Here is a 19,855-nt window from a genome sequence, read left to right as displayed (position 1 = left end):
ATAACCCCTTAACCATCTTCCTAAATGTATATGATTTCAGTAACAGTTTATGCCTTTGTTAGCTTCAGTACTTGCCTGGCTTCAATATGGACCATAGGGAAAAAGTACTCGCCACCACGATATCTTTAAAGCTCTAAACAAACTTCGATAGACATCATGGCCAGCTTCCGTAACCTGCACAGTTTTTTCTTTGGTCGCTTTGTGCCCTTCTTTCTGCATACAAGCAACAATCGATTGTCATAGAAGTGTTGGAAAAGCACTTGAGGTAATCAAAACAGTGGCAGAACCATAATTTTACTACCTTTGGGATGGACCAAACACAACTTTTTAGCTAAGGGGGACCAATTTAAGAGAGGAGGAAAGGAGTGGTACATTACTGCCCCTCCTACCTAAATTCCGGCCCTGAATTAAAACAGGAAAATAAAATAGTACTCACATAAACTTCGAATTTAAGCCCAATCTTAATTTCTCCTTCGTATGTGGTGTCTTCATGCACAACATTATATGCTGAAGGATGTAATTCGACGATTCCCCTGTCATTTCCTTCTGCAATAATCCCACCCAGAAAAATCCTGCATCACAGGAAAGGAACTGAAACCATGAGACTTTATCAGACAAGTGAATGAAGGTTGTGTTTTTTAACATACATAGAACGACCAACAAATCCAGTATCGTTGAAAGATTCATCATCCATTATACTGATTTCCAGATGAGTCAAATTCTTCCATTCAGAAAATGAAAAGTCAAACTCGAACTTCTGATTCCAAAAAGCTTCATGGTGATAACCTGTAATTTTCAGCATTGAGTTTATGGTTAACTACAACGACAAAAAAATTATTAAGTATGAGCTCAAATAAATTTGACTAAGACCTCTGGTAGCCTTGCTCCTCCTCACTTCAGTGCCACATTGTATAACTACATAATAGGCCGGTTTACCTAGGAACAAAGAATTAGATAACATCAGTTGAACAACAATCCAAATAAGATCAGAATTGTTTCAAAATTTAAACATATAAATATTTCCAACCTAAAACGTCCTAAGAAACAGCTCTATAATAGAAAAATCATGCTTCTCACAAAGATGAGAAGCCTTACCAAATAAATTTCTTGGTTTGATTCCTTCTGCATTAACAACTAGTACTTCAAGGATACCACCTTCCATTGTGAAAAAAACCCTGGCTAGTAAAAAAAGTTAAATATTCTGCTGGAATATATGATAAGAAGAGTTTTGTTCTTCATAACTTCAAAAGAAATAAATGAGCAATAAATGTCTAATTTAGTATCATTCAAGTTTAAACATAACAATCCTCCTAATTAACATGACATTTACTGAGGGTAGTACTCCATAACATAAATAATTATGGTTAATACTTGTTATAAAACATGGGAAAGTAAAGTAATAAGAAACCCATTCTTAGCACATTCAAGTTATAATTTTTATAAGAATAGAAGAACATTTAGAAAAATTTTGAAAGCTCTTGCAAAAGCTTCATCATATCAAGGAACTTTTATAAGGTGATTTCAGGATTGAATCAATAGTCATCAATTTATGTTGCATGGCAAGAATTCAAGGGCAAGATATTTTAACTTATACCATGTTTAGCCCAACGATTTAAATCTCTAAAATTTGAGGTGTTATTTCAAGAGAGTTTAGACTTCAGAATAACATTACAACAGTAATCAATTGACAGAAAAAAACACTCAAAAGTTGAGAACTAGAAAGAAAGTATTCAAAATGCTTGTAGTGCTAGTCACAAACTCACAAGTATCTTCTCAAAAAGATATTTTCTTCTTTCGGAGGAGGGTATAAAAATAGAGGATATACCTTCTATGAAATTGTAACATATCCAGCAGCTGATGTATAATAAAATCAAACAGTGCTGTATCCTGTCATCTTTTCCATTCCTTTATCATCAATCAATTTTCTTACCCTCTCAACATCATCCCATCTACCTTCTTCTGCATAAAAGTTCGACAAAACAACATAACAGCTTATATCTTCTGGATCTAATCTAATCAGGTGTTCAGCAACACGTTCTACTACAGTGATTGATACATGAGTTAATCTACATCCAGCTAGAAGAGACCCCCAAATTCTCTTATCAGGCTCTACTTGCATACTGTATACAAAATCAAGACCTTCTTCAACATTTCCTTGGCGACTAAGCAAATCAACCATGCAAGCATAATGAGCAATTTTTGGCACAATTCCATACTTCTCTTGCATGCAATAAAACCAGTGCCATCCCTCGTCTTCTAACCCACAATGGCTGCAGGCAGACAGGACCGATACAAAAACTACATCATTAGGCTTTACTCCAATTTCCAACATGTTTGAGAAAATTTCCAAAGCCTCATTTGCACAACCATTTAATCCATACCCATTAATCATTGAACTCCATATTATCAGGTCTTTGATTGAACACTTGTCAAAGAGTGCTCTTCCTTCCTTTGTTTTTCCAAATTTACAGTATAAATCAATTAAAGCTGAGATTAAGAATGAATTATGCAAGTAACCAGCTTTAGTTACATAACCATGGATGTTTTCACCAAGCTCTTGAGTGCCTGATGAAGAACAAGCTTGTAGCAAACTGACAAAAGTGACCTCATTAGGCTTCTCACTTGCTGATTGCATATGCTGAAATGTACTTAGAGCCTCACTCGTGTAACCACTCTGAGCATATGCAGAGATCATTGCAGTCCAAGCAATGAGATCCTTTAGATGAAGCTGATCAAACAGTAACCAAGATGGTTCCACTTCACCAAACTTTGCATACATTTGCAGAAGAGCTGTCCCAACAGAAACGGATACAGCAAAGCCAGATCTTAAGCTATAGCAATGCAACCCAAGTCCAAATATAAACTCTTCTGTATCAGATACTGCACCAATAACATCACAGAAAATGCCATTATCTATTTCAGAGCAAGACTTGTGCATGTCAGCGAAAACAAATAATGCTTCTCTTGAGTAGCCATTCTCAATGCATCCACGAATCATCGTCTTCCAAGTGACTACATCTTTCTCTTGGACTCGAGCAAAGACTTGAGCTGCATACTCGAAATTCCTACATTTTGCATACATGTCTATGAGAGAGTTTTGGATGTTATTTACATAATAAAATGATGTTTTAAGAGCAAACCCATGAACTTGTTTTCCCAATATTAGTGAATCAAGCTTAGCACAAGCTGGCAAAATAGTCACAATGCTCACAAGATTAGGTTCCATGCCTTCACATATCATGTTCCTAAATACCTCAATAGCACCCATATATACACCACTCTTTGCACATATCGAAACCATCGCACTCCCCAAGACCAAATCCTTCTTAGGTACATCAAAGAAAAGCTTCCATACAAAAGGGGTATGAAAATTACCATAAACACCAATCAAAGCAGTCACAACTGAAATCTCCAATTCAAATCCCATCTTGATCACCAACCCATGAACACCGAACGCGATGTTCTTCCACCTTAATGCATGAATAGACCGTAGCACACTCAATATTGTAACATAATTCGGCCTCTGTTCATTAAAAAGCATCAACTTGAACACATCAATGGCATCTTTCGGGCGGTTTCGACTCACTAAACCAGAAATGGTTGAAGTCCAATGCACCACATCCTTAATTTCACCATAAAATTCAATTGGGTCTTTTATAGAGGCAGCAGTGTGGTGTAATGTACTGCAGTATAAACTAAATAATGGAGCTTGGAGGGAAATTCTTCTGTTGGTAGTTTTATCGAACAGGTTGTGTGCATTCCTAAAACTGAAATAAATGGGATACTTAATTGCCATAATTTGCAGATAATCTGGGTTTAGAGGCAGGGGAATTTATTGAATGGTGAAGGAATTGCAATTTGAAAGATGCAAAAAAAACGCGGCAAATTTTAACTGCAATTTGTGTATATTTTGGTGTTGTTGTTGTATGCTTATTGGTCAGATAATGCATACGCAAAACATCTAATTCTAGCGCATTTTTAAGAAAACTTGGCTTGTTTAGATCATCCTCATAATTAATGAGCTTCCCACAATAGGCATTTCAAAAAAATCTACCCATACTGAATATGTTTCATTCTCAGCTTAGTTCTGGATTGATGACATGAAGGAAGTCTCTACCTTTAATTATGCATTATGAGTTTATGACTTATGTTAAACCAAAAAAAAAAAAAATTACTAGTAAATAAGGTAAATTATTTATGAATTATTTTGTACTTTAATGTTACATTCCAAATATTCTTCTTTTTTTATTTTATGTGATTGATTCCATGTGATACTAACAGTATAAAACGGAGAAATTAATAAATAATAAATAAATAGCCAACCTTGGGCCCAAATTAATTGTCTTTATGTATTTTACTTTCATCCTTAATGGCCCAATTATCCAAGTGTTATGGCGTAATAAGAGGCCCAAAAACATGCATTCAAAAAGTTCATAATGGTTTTAAGAGAATAAAGGTTTGCTCACTCATCTTAATTTCAGTTCAATTCAGCTCCTTAGTTTAGTTCAATTCAGTTCAGTGTCGCTCCTAATTTCTGTGTCTCATAAAATATTCATTTCAGCTCTATTTAGTTAGTTCAGCTCCAATCATTTCAGTTCAATACATCTCAATTTAGTAAATATGAACACAGCCTAAGTAAACTCACAAAATTCTGAATCCAGTAGTCTTAACTCTAAGCCGGCAAAAATGCAAAGCAGCTGTTGCACCAAAGCTTGCAATTGCTATCTAAAATTCGTTGATATCTTACAACGCAACTACTTGTAATTTTGTAAACGTCCACATAAGTGAGATTTGCAACCAAAAGATATCGGAGGAAGTACCAAGTAAAACAAAAGAAATACGAGTACATACAATTTATACTAATATATTAAAAGACGTTTCTAAAAAAGTCTACATAGAAATCCATTTGGGTGGGTAAAACCATCCAATATGCCTTTGAACGGTCAATTTACCCATTAACAACTTGCACCGATTTCATAAACTCAAGTCTACCTAGGACGTTTATGACAACATTTAATGATCATACATGGTTCCAAATGACATTATATGACCTCGAGATGTATCCCCTAATATCTCAAGACTTTTCGACACCGGTTCCCGAAACTTCTAAATTGCTCAAAAAACGTGGATAATAGCCTTCAATTTTGGAATTTCTCGAGTTTTTTTGGCCCAAAAATAAAAATTACCGAGATGTTTATCATGGTCCCTAATATCCTCCGTGAGTCCAATTGGGTGGGTAGAACCATCCAATTTGCCTTTAAACGCTCAATTTACCCGTTAACAACTTGCGCCGATTTCATAAACTCAAGCCTACCTAGGACGTTTATGACAACATTTAATGATCTATATGGTTTCAAATGACATTATATGATCCCGAGATGTATTCCCTAGTATCTCAAGGGTTTTCGACTTCGAGTCCCGAAACCTCCAAAATTGCTCAAAAAACGTGGATAATAGCCTTTAATTTTGGAATTTTTCGAGTTTTTTTTTTTTTGCTCAAAAATAAAATTGCCGAGATGTTTACCATGGTATCTAATACCCCCTGAGCGTCCAATTTTGTAGGAAGAATCATTCAATTTTCCTTGAAACGATTAATTTACCCATTATCAACTTGCACTGATTTCATAAACTCAAGCCTGCCTAGGACGTTCATGACAACATTTATTGATCATATATGGTTCCAAATGACATTATATGACCACGAAATGTATCCCCTATTATCTCAAAACTTTTCGACACTGGGTCCCAAAACTTTCAAAATTGCACAAGAAGCGTGGATAATAGACTTCAATTTTGGAATTTTTCGAGTGTTTTTGGCCTAAAAATAAAAATTACCGAGATTTTTACCATGGTCCCTAATATTCTCCGGGAGTAAAATTGGATGGGTAGAACCATCCAATTTTCCTTTAAACGCTCAATTTACCCGTTAACAACTTGCACCGATTTCATAAACTCAAGCCTACCAAGGACATTTATGACAACATTTAATGATCATATATGGTTTCAAACGACATTATATGATCCTGAGATGTATTCCCTAGTATTTCAAGGGTTTTCGACTTCGAGTCCCGAAACCTCCAAAATTGCTCAAAAAACGTGGATAATAGCCTTCAATTTTGGAATTTTTCGAGTTTTTTTTTTCGAAAAAAATTTGTCGAGCTGTTTACCATGGTCTTTAATACCCTCCGAGAGTCAAATTGTGTGGGTAGAATCATTCAATTTTCCTTGAAACGATCAATTTACCCGTTATTAACTTGCACCGATTTCATAAACATAACTCAAGGTTGCCTAGGACGTTTATGACAAATTTCAATGATCATATATGGTTCTAACAACATTATATGACTTCGAGATGTATCCCTTAATATCTCAAGACTTTTTGATACCAGGTCCAAAAACTTCCAAAATTGCTGAAGAAGCGTGGATAATAGCCTTTAATTTTGGAATTTTTCAAGTTTTTTTGGCCCAAAAATAAAAATTACTGAGATGTTTTCCATGGTCCTTAATATCCTTTGGGAGCCCAATTGGGTGGGTAGAACCATCAAATTTGCCTTTAAACGATCAATTTACCGGTTAACAACTTGTACCGATTTCATACACTCAAGCCTACCAAGGAAGTTTATGAAAATATTTAATGATCATATATGGTTTAAAATGACATTATATCATCCCGAGATGTATTCCCTAGTATATAAAGGGTTTTCGACTTCGAGTCCCGAAACCTTCAAAATTACTTAAAAACGTGGATAATAAGCCTTCATTTTTGGAATTTTTCGAGTTTTTTTTGGCTCAAAAATAAAATTGCTGAGATGTTTACCAAGGTCCCTAATACCCTACAAGAGTCCAATTGTGTGGGTAGAACCATTAAATTTTCCTTGAAACGATCAATTTACCCGTTATCAACTTGCACTGATTACATAAACTCAAGCCTACCTAGGACGTTTATGACAACATTAATGATCCTATATGGTTCCAAACGACATTATATGATCTCGAGATGTATCCCCTATTATCTAAAGACTTTTCGATACCAGGTCCCGAAACTTCTAAAATTGCTCAAAAAACGTGGATAATAGCCTTCAATTTTGGAATTTTTCAAGTTTTTGTGGCCCAAAAAAAAAAATTACCGAGATGTTTACTATTGTCCCTAAAATCCTCCGGGAGTCCAATTGGGTGGGTAGAACCATCCAATCTGCCTTTAAACGCTCAATTTACCCGTTAACAACATGCACCGATTTCATAAACTCAAGCCTACCTAGGACGTTTATGAAAACATTTAATTATCATATATGGTTTCAAATGACATTATATGATCCCGAGATGTATTCCCTAGTATCTCAAGGGTATTCGACTTCGAGTCCCGAAACCTCCAAAATTGCTCAAAAAACGAACAATTTTTGAATTTTTCGAGTTTTTTTTGGCTCAAAAATAAAATTGCCGAGATGTTTACTATGGTCTCTAATACAGTCCGAGAGTTCAATTGTGTGGGTAGAATCATTCAATTTTCCTTGAAACGATCAATTTACCCGTTACCATCTTGCACCAATTTCATAAACTCAAGCCTACTTAGGACGTTTATGACAACATTTAATGATTATATATGGTTGCAAACAACATTATATGACCTCGAGATGTATCCCCTAGTATCTAAATACTTTTAGATACCGGGTCCCGAAACTTCCAAGATTGCTCAAGAAGCGTGGATAATATAGCCTTTAATTTTGGAATTTTTCGAGTTTTTTTGGCCCAAAAATAAAAATTATTGAGATGTTTTCCATGGTCCCTAATATCCTTTGGGATTCCAATTGGGTGGGTAGAACCATCCAATTTGCCTTTAAACGCTCAATTACTTGGACCACTTTCATACACTTAAGCCTACCTAAGACGTTTATGACAACATTTAATGATCATATATGGTTTCAAACGACATTATATCATCTCGTGATGTATTCCCTAGTATCCAAGGGTTTTCGACTTCCAGTCCCGAAGCCTCCAAAATTGCTCAAAAAACGTGGATAATAGCCTTCTATTTTAGAATTTTTTGAGTTTTTTTGGGCTCGAAAATAAAATTGCTGAGATGTTTACCAAGGTCTCTAATACCCTATGAGAGTCCAATTGTGTAGTAGAATCATTCAATTTTCCTTGAAACGATCAATTTACCCGTTATCAACTTGCACTGATTTCATAACTCAAGCCTACCTAGGACGTTTATGACAACATTTGATGATCATATATGGTTCCAAATGGCATTATACGACCTCGAGATGTATCCCCTAATATCTCTAGACTTTTCGACAACGGGTCCCGAAACTTCTAAAATTGCTCAAAAATGTGGATAATAGCCTTCAATTTTGGAAGTTTTAGAGTTTTTGTGGCCCAAGAAAAAATAAAAAATTACCGAGATGTTTACCATGGTCCCTAATATTCTCCGAGAGTCCAATTGGGTGGGTAGAACCATCCAATTTTCCTTTAAACGCTCAATTTACCCGTTAACAACTTGCACCGATTTCATAAACTCAAGCCTTCTTAGGACGTTTATGACAACATTTAATGATTTAAATGGTTTCAAACGACATTATATGATCCCAAGATGTATTCCCTAGTATCTCAAGGGTTTTCGACTTCGAGTCTTAAACCTCAAAAGTTACTCAAAAAAACGTGGATAATAGCTTTCAATTTTGGAATTTTTCAAGTTTTTTTTTGCTCGAAGATAAAATTGCCGATATGTTTATCAAGGTCTCTAATACCCTCTGAGATTCCAATTGTGTGGGTAGAATCATACAATTTTCCTTGAAACGATTAATTTACCCGTTATCAACTTGCACCGATTTCATAAACTCAAGCCTGTCTAGGACGTTTATGACAACATTTAATGATCATATATGGTTCTAAATGACATTATATGACCTCAAGATGTATCCCCTAATATTTCAAGACTTTTCGATACCGGGTCCCGAAACATTCAAAATTACTCAAAAAACGTGGATTACAGCCTTCAATTTTGGAATTTTTTTTTAGGCCAAAAAAAAAAATTACTGAGATATTTACTATGGTCCCTAATATCCTTCGGGAGTCCAATTGGGTGGGTAGAACCATCAAATTTGCCTTTAAACGGTCAATTTACCCGTTAACAACTTGCACCGATTTCATACCCTCAAGCCTACCAAGGACGTTTATGAAAATATTAAATGATCATATATGGTTTGAAAAGACATTATATCATCCCGAGATACATTCCCTAGTACTAAAGGGTTTTCGACTTCGAGTCCCGAAACCTCCAAAATTGCTTACAAAACGTGGATATAGCCTTCATTTTTGGAATTTCGAGTTTTTTTTTGGCTCAAAAATAAAATCGCTGAGATGTTTACCAAGGTTCCTAATACCCTACGAGAGTCCAATTGTGTGGGTAGAATCATTCAATTTTCCTTGAAACAATCAATTTACCCGTTATTAACTTGCACTGATTACATAAACTCAAGCCTTCCTAAGACGTTTATGACAACATTTAATGATCATATATGGTTTCAAACGACATTATATGATCTCGAGATGTATCCACTAGTATCTAAAGACTTTTTGATATCGGGTCCCGAAACTTCTAAAATTGCTCAAAAAACGTGGATAATAGCCTTCAATTTTGGAATTTTTCAAGTTTTTGTGGCCAAAAAATAAATAAATTATAGAGATGTTTACTATGGTCCCTAAAATCCTCCGGGAGTCCAATTGGGTGGGTAGAACCATCCAATTTGTCTTTAAACGCTCAATTTACCCGTTAACAACATGTACCGATTTCATAAACTCAAGCCTACCTAGGACGTTTATGACAACATTTAATTATCATATATGGTTTCAAACGACATTATACGGTCCCGAGATGTATCCCTAGTATCTCAAGGGTTTTAGACTTCGAGTCCCGAAACCTCCCAAATTGCTCAAAAAACGTGGATAATAGCCTTCAATTTTGGAATTTTTCGAGTTTTTTTGGCTCAAAAATAATATTGTCGAGATGTTTACAATGGTCTCTAATGCACTCAGAGAGTTCAATTGTGTGGGTAGAATCATTCAATTTTCCTTAAAACGATCAATTTACCCGTTATCAACTTGCACCGATTTCATAAACTCAAGCCTACTTAGGAAGTTTATGACAACATTTAATGATTATATATGGTTCCAAACAACATTATATGACCTCGAGATGTATCCCCTAATATCTCTAGACTTTTCGACACCGGGTCCCGAAACTTCTAAAATTGCTCAAAAAACGTGGATAATAACCTCCGGGAGTTTTAGAGTTTTTGTGGCCCAAAAATAAAAATTACCGAGATGTTTACCATGGTCCCTAATATCCTCCGAGAGTCCAATTGGGTGAGTAGAACCATCCAATTTGCCTTGAAACGCTCAATTTACCCTTTAACAACTTGCACCGATTTCATAAACTCAAACCTACTTAGGACGTTTATGACAACATTTAATGATCTAAATGATTTCAAACGACATTATATGATCCCAAGATGTATTCCCTAGTATCTCAAGGGTTTTCGACTTCGAGTCCAAAACCTCCAAAATTGCTCAAAAAAACGTGGATAATAGCCTTCATTTTTTGAATTTTTCGAGTTTTTTTTTACTCGAAAATAAAATTGCTGAGATGTTTAACAAGGTCTCTAATACCCTCCGAGATTCCAATTGTGTGGGTAGAATCATCCAATTTTCCTTGAAACGATCAATTTACTCGTTATCAACTTGCTTCGATTTCATAAACTCAAGCCTGTCTAGGACGTTTATGACAACATTTAATGATCATATATGGTTTCAAATGACATTATATGACCTCAAGATGTATCCCCTAATATCTCAAGACTTTTCGATACCGGGTCTCAAAACTTCCAATATTGCTCAAAAAACATGGATAATAGCCTTCAATTTTGGAATTTTTCAATTTTTTGTGGCCCAAAAAAAAATTTACCGAGATGTTTACTATGGTCCCTAATATCCTTCGAGAGTCCAATTGGGTGGGTAGAATCATTCAATTTCCCTTTAAACGGTCAATTTACCCGTTAACAAGTTGCACCGATTTCATAAACTCAAGCCTACCTAGGACGTTTATGACAACATTTAATGATCATGCATATATGGTTACAAACGACATTATATGATCCCGAGATGTATTCCCTATTATCTAAAGGGTTTTGACTTTGAGTCCCGAAACCTACAAAATTGTTTAAAAAACGTGGATAATAGCCTTTAATTTTTGAATATTTCGAGTTTTTTTTGGTTCAAAAATAAAATTGCCGAGATGTTTACCATGGTCTCTAATACCCTCTGAGAGTTCAATTTTATGGGTAGAATCATTCAATTTTTCTTGAAACGATCAATTTACCCGTTAAACACTTTTCATAAGTTGAACAACAAAATTGTCGCACAATTAAATTAGATATGTAAAAGGCCTTCGATAGGATAGAATGGAACTTCATGTGGGAATGTCTAAAAGCTTTTTGGTTTCTAATACAATGTATTAATCGGATACGAGAATGTGTAACCAAAGTTTCTTACTCCCTAAAGATAAATGGAGAAATTACATAATGGTTCAAACCAACTAAAGGCTTACAACAGGGTCACCTTAATCTCCCCATCTTTATTTAATTTTATGTATGGAAGTTTCTATTAGAAAACACCTATTGTAAATCAGAATTAGGTTTTAAAATTTGCCCTCGCTCTTTCGATATCCCATGTTTGTTATTTGCGAATGATAGTTATTAGCTTAGTTAAAGGTTTATGGGCAGCCATGTGGCAGATAGGTCATATTATTGCAAACGCTTGTCTTGTTCATAACAATTTTGACAACTGGAGTATTCGACACATCTATCGTGAGGCAAATCGGGCAGATGACTAGATAGTTAGTGTTGGTAATTTAGTTAGTGGTAGTATATATATGGACATTGTACCTTGTAACAACTCAAGTTTATTTCATATTCTTGTATCTGATGCATTATGAGTTCCCCTCGTAAGGATGGTCTCCTTATGTTCCCTCTTTTACTCAGTGGCGATTCCAAGAATTTTTTGTTATGGGTTCGGAGTTGCTAAACGCATATTTTCTATATGAAAGAAATCAAATAACATAATTTTTTTTTTTTTAGAACATCAAATAACATAATTCAAAATACATTAAGATTGATAATTTGGGTGTGCACATTTGTAATAAAAGTGCAAAATAATAATAATAAAAAAAAATTACAATTGAACTTGAAAGTCTCCAAATTTTGGAACAATTATATATCTATAAATCTTTTTTTGAAACAATAATATCTATAATATCTATAAGTCTTAACAAGAAAATAAAATTAAATATCCAATATAATCATATTTCATGGTTAAGTTATTTTGGATAATGGGTAATTGAGGTATTAATAAGTATATAAAAGCCAAAGAAATAAAGTAAAAGCCCAAAAAAACAAGAAAGAGATAACTAGTAATTGGTGCAATAAGTAAAAGACCAAAAAAAATAAAATAAAATAAAAGCACTAAAAAAAGAAGAAAAAAATGATAACAACTATTAGGCGGAGTAGAGTCGAACCCGCGACTTTCATTATAAAACTAAGGGATTCTACCACTGGACCAAATTGGAAGATCTATGCATATGCTTACATTGTATAATATTTAACTAAAATTTATATCAAAGATATCTAATCAGAATTTTAAAACCCACTGAACCCATACTGGAATCGCCACTGCTTTTACTTACCTTTATTTAAAAAAAAAAATTAAAAATTAAAAATGCTACCACATTCATAAGATTTCTTTTTTTTTTTCATTTTTCTTATAATTTGCACCAAAATGGTTTTTGGCATTGTGAGATAGGACAAAGGGAGTAACTACATTTTAGGTGTTACTTCCTTTGTTTTTCTTTTCAAGTGCATCATTTTTCATGATCGACCGACTTTTTTTTTTGTTCATCAATTTCTTTTGTGGGGATCTGCTCTTGTTTCTTTCTTATTATAGGTCTCCGCTCCTACTAAAGATGTTCTTTTATGTTCTTTACACTTTACCTTTTCACGCTCGCCAAAGAAAATTTTAACTAATTTAATTATGTATTTGTAAAAATTATAAAACATGATATTTCAAAGGTAAATATTAAGACAAACATAAACTATTAACCCCACTATCTCTTATTTATAATTTTTAATCCCCCTCTCATATACACATTATCTTACTCCACTCAACTCACCTTCCTAAAACTTAGTCTCGATCACACCAATAAACTTAGGAGTGTAAACGAACCAAACCAATCCGAGTATTACCTTATTCATGCTCATCTTCATTTAACTTATGCAAGTCCAAGCTCGAGCCCGAGCTTTCAACTGATATGTGCAACCTCAATTCGTTTAGGAGGTTATAATGTTCATGAATCGTTTCATAAACGATTCATTTATTGATTGTGTCAAGTTAATAAATGAGCTTTTACTATAATTTTTTTATTATTATTATAAATGACCTTTGCACTTTTAATATTTTGAAAATCTTATAACTAAGCATATTAGGGTCTGTTCAGATTTACTAAAATGAGCTAAACTGAACTGAACTAATTGGAAGTACAACGTCTAACCAGAAAACAGAGGAAATCAATTAGATTATGTTTCCCACAAATGACATTATCGAGCATCTTTTGGTGCACCTATCTCTATCTAAGAGTATGTTTACTTTTTTACTTTACAACTTTGATTATCCAAGTTGCCCAAAAACAATGAAAACACAAAAGTACTTGAAATCGAGAGCATAAGTAAACTTACAGCGCAGAAACGTGAGGCATAGCTGCAAAGCAGCTGCTGCACCAAAGCTTGCCAAATAATGCCATCCAAAATCTGCTGATGACCACGCAACTAACTAATTATAAGTGAGTGTTTGTTGCAACTAAAACATTAGCAACCAAATTTGATTCAATTATCAAACAAATTACATAATTTTAGGGATATGTGATTCAATTATCAAATTAGGATCATAATTTTCTTTTCTAGCAACATAGATTTAGTATTTAGAACCAATAGTTGAGATTTTAGAACCCTACACTTAATGCACTCACAATTAAATTAAATTAGATCAAAGATGAACCCTAGATTGTGAAATTCATATGATGATTACTAAAAAGATCAAAGATGAACCCTAGATTGTGAAATTCATATGATGATTACTAAAAGAAACAACAACTTACCTCAGATTATGCTTCAATGGGGGATACAAGTATTAGAAGGCCTCGATGAGAACGTCAAGTGCGATGTTGAGTGCACTACAATGGAGACATCAAAGAGAGGGGGTTTTATCGGACGTTTTTCCAAAGTGAGCCAATTTTGGCAAATATTAACCAAAATGGTTGCGTGGCAAAAGTATTTACCAAACTAAGCTTCCAGGCTAAAACGCTGTCTCGGTCAGCGTTTTATGCCTGGGTTTTTTTTTTTAAAAAAAAATCAACCTAAAAACGCTGTCTGGGACAGCGTCTTTGTTGTTGACCTTTTTTTTTAAAATTTTTGTAATTGCCTTTTATTTATAAAAATGTTTAAAAAAAAAAAAACAGTTATACCAAAGATGCTGTCCCAGATAGCGTTTAACTCTGGAACTATAAACGCTGTCTCAGACAGCGTTTAAGGTTATTAATGAAACGCTGTCTGAGACAACGTTTCTGTCGTTTTTTTTCCCTCCAACAGCGTATTTCATTTCATTTCCTCCTCCTTCATTCTCAAACCCCTTCTTTCCCAAACTCTAACTTAATCCCCCTCTCTCTCATACTTGTGCTCCTCCGTGTAGACTGCCGCCGGCGCCGCCACCTCCACCGTCGCCCGCCGTCACCTCCACCGTCGCCCTCCGTGTAGCCCACTATACACTCCCCTCACCCTGAAATAGGTATTCATTCAACTTTCTTTGTGTTTTAAATTCTAGGGTTTATGTTGGTGATTTCTAATTTTTTTGGAATTGGGTTAAAATGTTGATGAGGTTGAGTTGTTAGTGTTAAAAATGTTGAATTGTTAGTGTTGGTATTGTTGAATTATTAGTGTTGGTAATTGTTGAATTGTTAGTGTTGATAATGGTAGTGTTGATATTGTTAGTGTTGATAATAGTTTGGATAATGTTGAATTGTTGTTGTTGGTTTTGTTGAAAATTGTTGACAATGGTTGATAATTATTAGGTTTGAACAATTGTAATTACCTACATTGTTGTGTAATAATGGTGATTTAGGGGTTCTTAGTAGTTAATTTGTAGAGTATGTAAAATTTTTTTGTTTGATTGTGGTGATTTAGGGATGATTTAACGGCTTTACGTAAAATGTGTTTTGGTTGTTATGTAGAATATGGCTGGACAAAATGTAGCGTTGTTATGTCGATAGGGAGGTGAAATTTTGTGTAATGGATCAAATGTGGAGTACAGTGGAGGGAATATGGACCTTATAACACTTGAACCGAACATGACTGTGACTGATCTGATGAATGAGGTTCACAGTTGTATTGGTTCAAACCCTATGACTGTTGAACTGAACCTTAAAATGAGGTGTGATACTGGTCATGGGGTGCAAGTGTTACCTGTCTCTACGAACAGACATTTGAAAGGTTTGAGGAGCATGGTATGAATGAAGGGTTTTCCCAATGAGATATATGTAGAAACAGTGCCTATATGTACCCAACAAAGTACTCGGGCAGAACAGCAAGCTACATATGTCTCTGATTACAACACCGCGTCCTTCCAAGAGCCCGCAAACCACATTCCATCGAATGCATATGGGATGTGTTCTTTCACTCGAATGATGCAGGACGACCAATTTCACTTGCCTTTTAGTTCTCATATAGCTTCACCAGTACATGCGGGGGGACGCGCGACAATGTTCGGCCAGCCTGCTCCGTCGTCATCGAACACCGTGGCATCTTCGCCGATGCAATTGCATAACTACTCTCCTATGCAAGGTGATGATGGTTCACCGTTTCGAGAAGAGCCAAATCATTTTGATGATGTTGTGAATAATGAATTGTCGGTGTATGATGTGTATGCGGAAATGGATGATGAGGACGAGAACGGAGAGGGGGATGATGAACCTACACAGGTGGAAGATGGTCAGCCATTGGTTAGAACTCCCATACCTTGGTTCAGTGAGGTACCCGAGAACTATGAAGTTGATCAGTATTGGGCCGAATCGGGTAGCCACACCTCTTTTGTTCCCCGGGGAGAATTTGAGAAGGGAATGTATTTTGAGAGCAAGAAACTGCTGCAAGAAATGGTGAAGATGTATTCTATTTAGAGGAATCAATTCTACACCACAGTGACCTCGAATGATGGTGTCCTACATCTGCGATGCAAGAAGAAATGTGGTTGGATGCTACGGGGTACCAAATCGAGTGAGCACTCACGTGGTTTTACCATAGTCACGTACAAAGGCCCGCATCGGGAGACATGTATCACTGAAGTACTATCTAATGATCACCCACACTTGGATTCGTCCGTAATAGCCGAGTATGTGAAGTCCTTTATGCGGAAAGATCCTTCGTTGAAAGTGGAATTCATACAGGAACTGATCTCGAAGCAATTTCATTTCGATGTCCCGTATCGACGAGCGTGGTATGCCAAGGAGAAAGCTATAGCTGAGATATTTGGGGATTGGGAGAGTTCATATGGAAGACTTCCCCACTTCATGCAAGCACTCCTACGGTCGAACCCGGGAAAATGTGTCGTATGGAAACACAAAGCTTTAGTGGATGGTGTATACTACAGCAACATGGAAGTGTTTGAATGAGTGTTTTGGGCCTTCGGTCCTTGTATCGATGACTTTAAACATTGTATGCCTGTTATCTGTATCGATGGGACGCACTTGTACGGGAAGTATAAAGGAACACTGTTGGTTGCTACGAGTGTTGATGCAAGCTTCCAAGTATTTCCTATTGCATTTGCGGTGGTTGAAGGGGAAAACACTTCCAGCTGGTCTTGGTTCCTAGGTTGTATTCGAGATCGTGTCACGCAACGGGATGGCCTTTGTGTTATTTCTGATCGGCATCCTGGGATCATTGCAGCAATGAATGATCCTAATGTTGGATTCACCCAACCCCGAGCGTATCACAGGTTTTGTGTCCGCCACATAGCCTCTAACTTGAAGACTCACGTGCGAAGTAACGACATGAGAGACATGTTCAAGGCCGCTGCGTACCAAAGGCAAGAAAGAAAACTTCAAGCTGATCTGTGTTTCATTGGTGAGGCCTGTCCCAAGGCCATTGAGTACATTGCTCAAGTCCCGTTCCCTATGTGGTCTCTGTTTCACGACAGTGGTCGCAGGTATGGTATATGTACTACTAACTTCTCGGAGACATTCAACAATGTGCTGAAAGGAGCTCGGTTTCTACCGATTATGTCCCTTGTCGAGTTAACCTTCCACAGAGTTAACAAGTATTTCACTTTGAGAAGGGAGTCTTCTGAGGCTAGGTCTGATCAGGGACTTCCATACCCCCCAAAGGTCACTGCCATCCTCGAGAAGAACACCTCTAAATCCAGATATCATAGAGTGGATGCCTATAACCGGCGATTGCATATTTACCAAGTGACAACAGAGAGGGGAGAGAGAGTTGGTAATAAAGGAGGCCACAAGCATACGGTGAACTGGCAGTTGAGAACGTGTACGTGCAACAAACCGAAGATATTCCACCTCCCATGTTCTCATGTGCTAGCAGTCTGTGCTACATACTCACTATCAGAACGGCCTTGGGTGGACCCTCTGTTGCAGTCGGCCGCCTACATGAACACCTATGCACCACAGTTCTGGCCGATCCCCTGCGAGACAACCTGGGCACAATGGGCACAGTACGTAGGCCCTAAACTCATTCCGGACGGCACAATGATACGTGGAAAAGGTCGTCCAAAGTCGAAGCGCATACGCAATGGAGATGGATGACAGCAACCGGCCCCTATCCAAATGCAGCCGTTGTCACCAGCAAGGTCACAACCGCACTACTTGTCCATCTAGACCAACATAGGACCTAAGTGTATATGTGTTATTTGATATAGTAGTATGTAGTGGTGTTATTTTGATGAAACAGTTATAATTTTCTACATTATGTGTTATTGTGTTCAATTCGATGAATTTTATTTTGTACGTTGGATGTTCGAGATTTCATGTTTATGCCTTTCAATCGAAATTAGTATTCAATATATTGTGTTAGTGTTTGGTGTGTAACGTTTTCAATGAACAGATATCATGGACGTACGGGATAGGACACCCGGACCTGTTGACCCTTCTGTCCTGACACTACAGGACACCCATCGGAGCGTCGACGTATGGAACCTGACGGTAATGATTTATCTTTAACGTTTTTGGATTCTTTGATGTATTATCTTTTGTTACTTATAAATTCTCCTGTGTTTTCAGGGTGACGTAGCGAAGCCACTACAGTGCAGGCACTACAGGACCCCCTGGGTTGTCCATGATCGCTGCCTTGAGTACGTGACGTACGCTGGCTTTGGCGGTGTACATCGCTTGGGATTCAGGGAGATTGACCGACACCTTGTCACGACGTTAGTGGAGAGATGGAGGCAGGAGACGCACTCCTTCCACCTACCAGTTGGGGAGGCGACTGTGACATTGCGGGACGTGGCAATACTAACGCGCCTTCCAGTACAAGGGACTGCGGTGACGGGATCATTTCTAGTCGATCCCGTTGGATTGGTTGTGCGGGTTCTCGGGGTGCAGCCGGGTCCCAACGATGTTAGGGGCTCCGCCTTGAGGACGGTCTGGTTACGAGATACTTTCCAGGGCTTGCCTGCGGACGCCGATGACGCCACAGTACAGAGATACGCTCGAGCGTACTTGTTCTTCCTCATATCCGGCGTGTTGTTCGGCAACAAGAGCGGGAGCCACTTGCAGCTTATTTACATACAGCTGTTAGACCACGACTGGGAGCATATCCGTGGATACAGCTGGGGTAGTGCCTCTTTGGCGGTGTTGTATCGCCAACTTTGCAGAGCCTCACGGAGTGGTGCGCTCGAGATTAGAGGACCTCTGTTTGTGCTTCAGGTATACTACGTATATTATCACAAGCGAATTATGCAATGAGTAATGTCATATTTAACATAGTTTTGTGTTTTGCTATTGAAGCTATGGGCTTGGGAGCACATCCACGTAGGAAGACCAGGTAGGCCTGCTGTACATCGTCCGGGGCAGCAGGACCAGGATGACCAGTATGAGCCGTACATCGCTCCGCCTCGCCCTGCAGTTGATGAGGCTTACGGTTGCAGGTTTGTAACAATTGTCATTTTTTTTCCCATATACGATTTCATTTTGTAAACATACTTACCAAATTTGTTGCCCCAGGTGGATGGTTCCCAGACTCACACAGGCACATGCGGCGACGGGTCTCCCATACTACCGAGACGCCCTTGATCGACTCACTGAGGATCAGGTACAAACTCTGAAGACATTTGTAATCATTTAGGTACTGTGTATACTGATTGTGGACTAACTTATTTAGGATGTGTTATTGCAGATCACATGGGATCCGTATGTACCGGAGTTGGTAGATGTCATGCCTGCACATCTACTGGAGCATCAGGAAGAGTGGCGTGCCCGGGTCCCCCTGATCTGTTTCGAGGTTGTGGAGAGTCACCTACCTAACCGCGTCATGCGACAGTTCGGACTGCAGCAGCCTATTCCCCAGAACTGTGACACTGTCGTGCGCCTTCACGACATTGACCGTCGGGGAAAGACGGAGACAAACTGGGCACTGGAGCATTGGCAGTATCTTCAGCTATGGGAGCAGCGGTTGGGTCATGTCGTTCAGGGTTATCCCATGCAGGGCATTATGGATCATGACGATCCGTACATGGTGTGGTACAGGCTTAT

At 37.4% G+C, this 19,855-nt stretch overlaps 2 protein-coding genes across 2 annotated transcripts; both read right to left on the bottom strand.

Moving 5' to 3' along the window:
- Positions 1-81: 81 nt before the first annotated feature.
- Positions 82-1,162, bottom strand: LOC110714334 (elicitor-responsive protein 3-like). Its single transcript, XM_021892839.1, has 5 exons — positions 1,096-1,162; positions 871-936; positions 648-786; positions 437-572; positions 82-213 (listed from the first exon to the last, which is right to left on the bottom strand). Exons 1-5 carry the CDS (start codon positions 1,160-1,162, stop codon positions 82-84), a joined length of 540 nt encoding a protein of 179 aa, XP_021748531.1.
- On the bottom strand, positions 1,105-4,181 carry LOC110714545 (pentatricopeptide repeat-containing protein DOT4, chloroplastic-like). The gene is made up of 2 exons (XM_021893077.1): positions 1,826-4,181; positions 1,105-1,175 (listed from the first exon to the last, which is right to left on the bottom strand). The coding sequence occupies exon 1, from the start codon at positions 3,794-3,796 to the stop codon at positions 1,871-1,873; it is 1,926 nt and encodes a 641-aa protein (XP_021748769.1). The 5' UTR covers positions 3,797-4,181; the 3' UTR covers positions 1,105-1,175; positions 1,826-1,870.
- Positions 4,182-19,855: the final 15,674 nt, after the last annotated feature.

The sequence above is a fragment of the Chenopodium quinoa genome, unplaced genomic scaffold, assembly GCF_001683475.1.
Source record: "Chenopodium quinoa cultivar QQ74 unplaced genomic scaffold, ASM168347v1, whole genome shotgun sequence".
Classification (NCBI taxonomy): Eukaryota; Viridiplantae; Streptophyta; class Magnoliopsida; order Caryophyllales; family Amaranthaceae; genus Chenopodium; species Chenopodium quinoa.
Note: the sequence above shows the minus strand (reverse complement) of the source record. Positions and strands in the feature narration are given on the sequence as shown.

Bases quoted from the DNA above. Each gene is read 5' to 3' on its own strand.
- LOC110714334 (XM_021892839.1), bottom strand. From the start codon at position 1,162: ATGGAAGGTGGTATCCTTGAAGTACTAGTTGTTAATGCAGAAGGAATC. The intron at 573-647 runs GTATGTTAAAAA...CCTGTGATGCAG, and splicing joins GGATTTGTTGGTCGTTCTAT to GATTTTTCTGGGTGGGATTA. The intron at 214-436 runs GTGAGTACTATT...GCTTGTATGCAG, and splicing joins GGCTTAAATTCGAAGTTTAT to AAAGAAGGGCACAAAGCGAC.
- LOC110714545 (XM_021893077.1), bottom strand. From the start codon at position 3,796: ATGGCAATTAAGTATCCCATTTATTTCAGTTTTAGGAATGCACACAAC.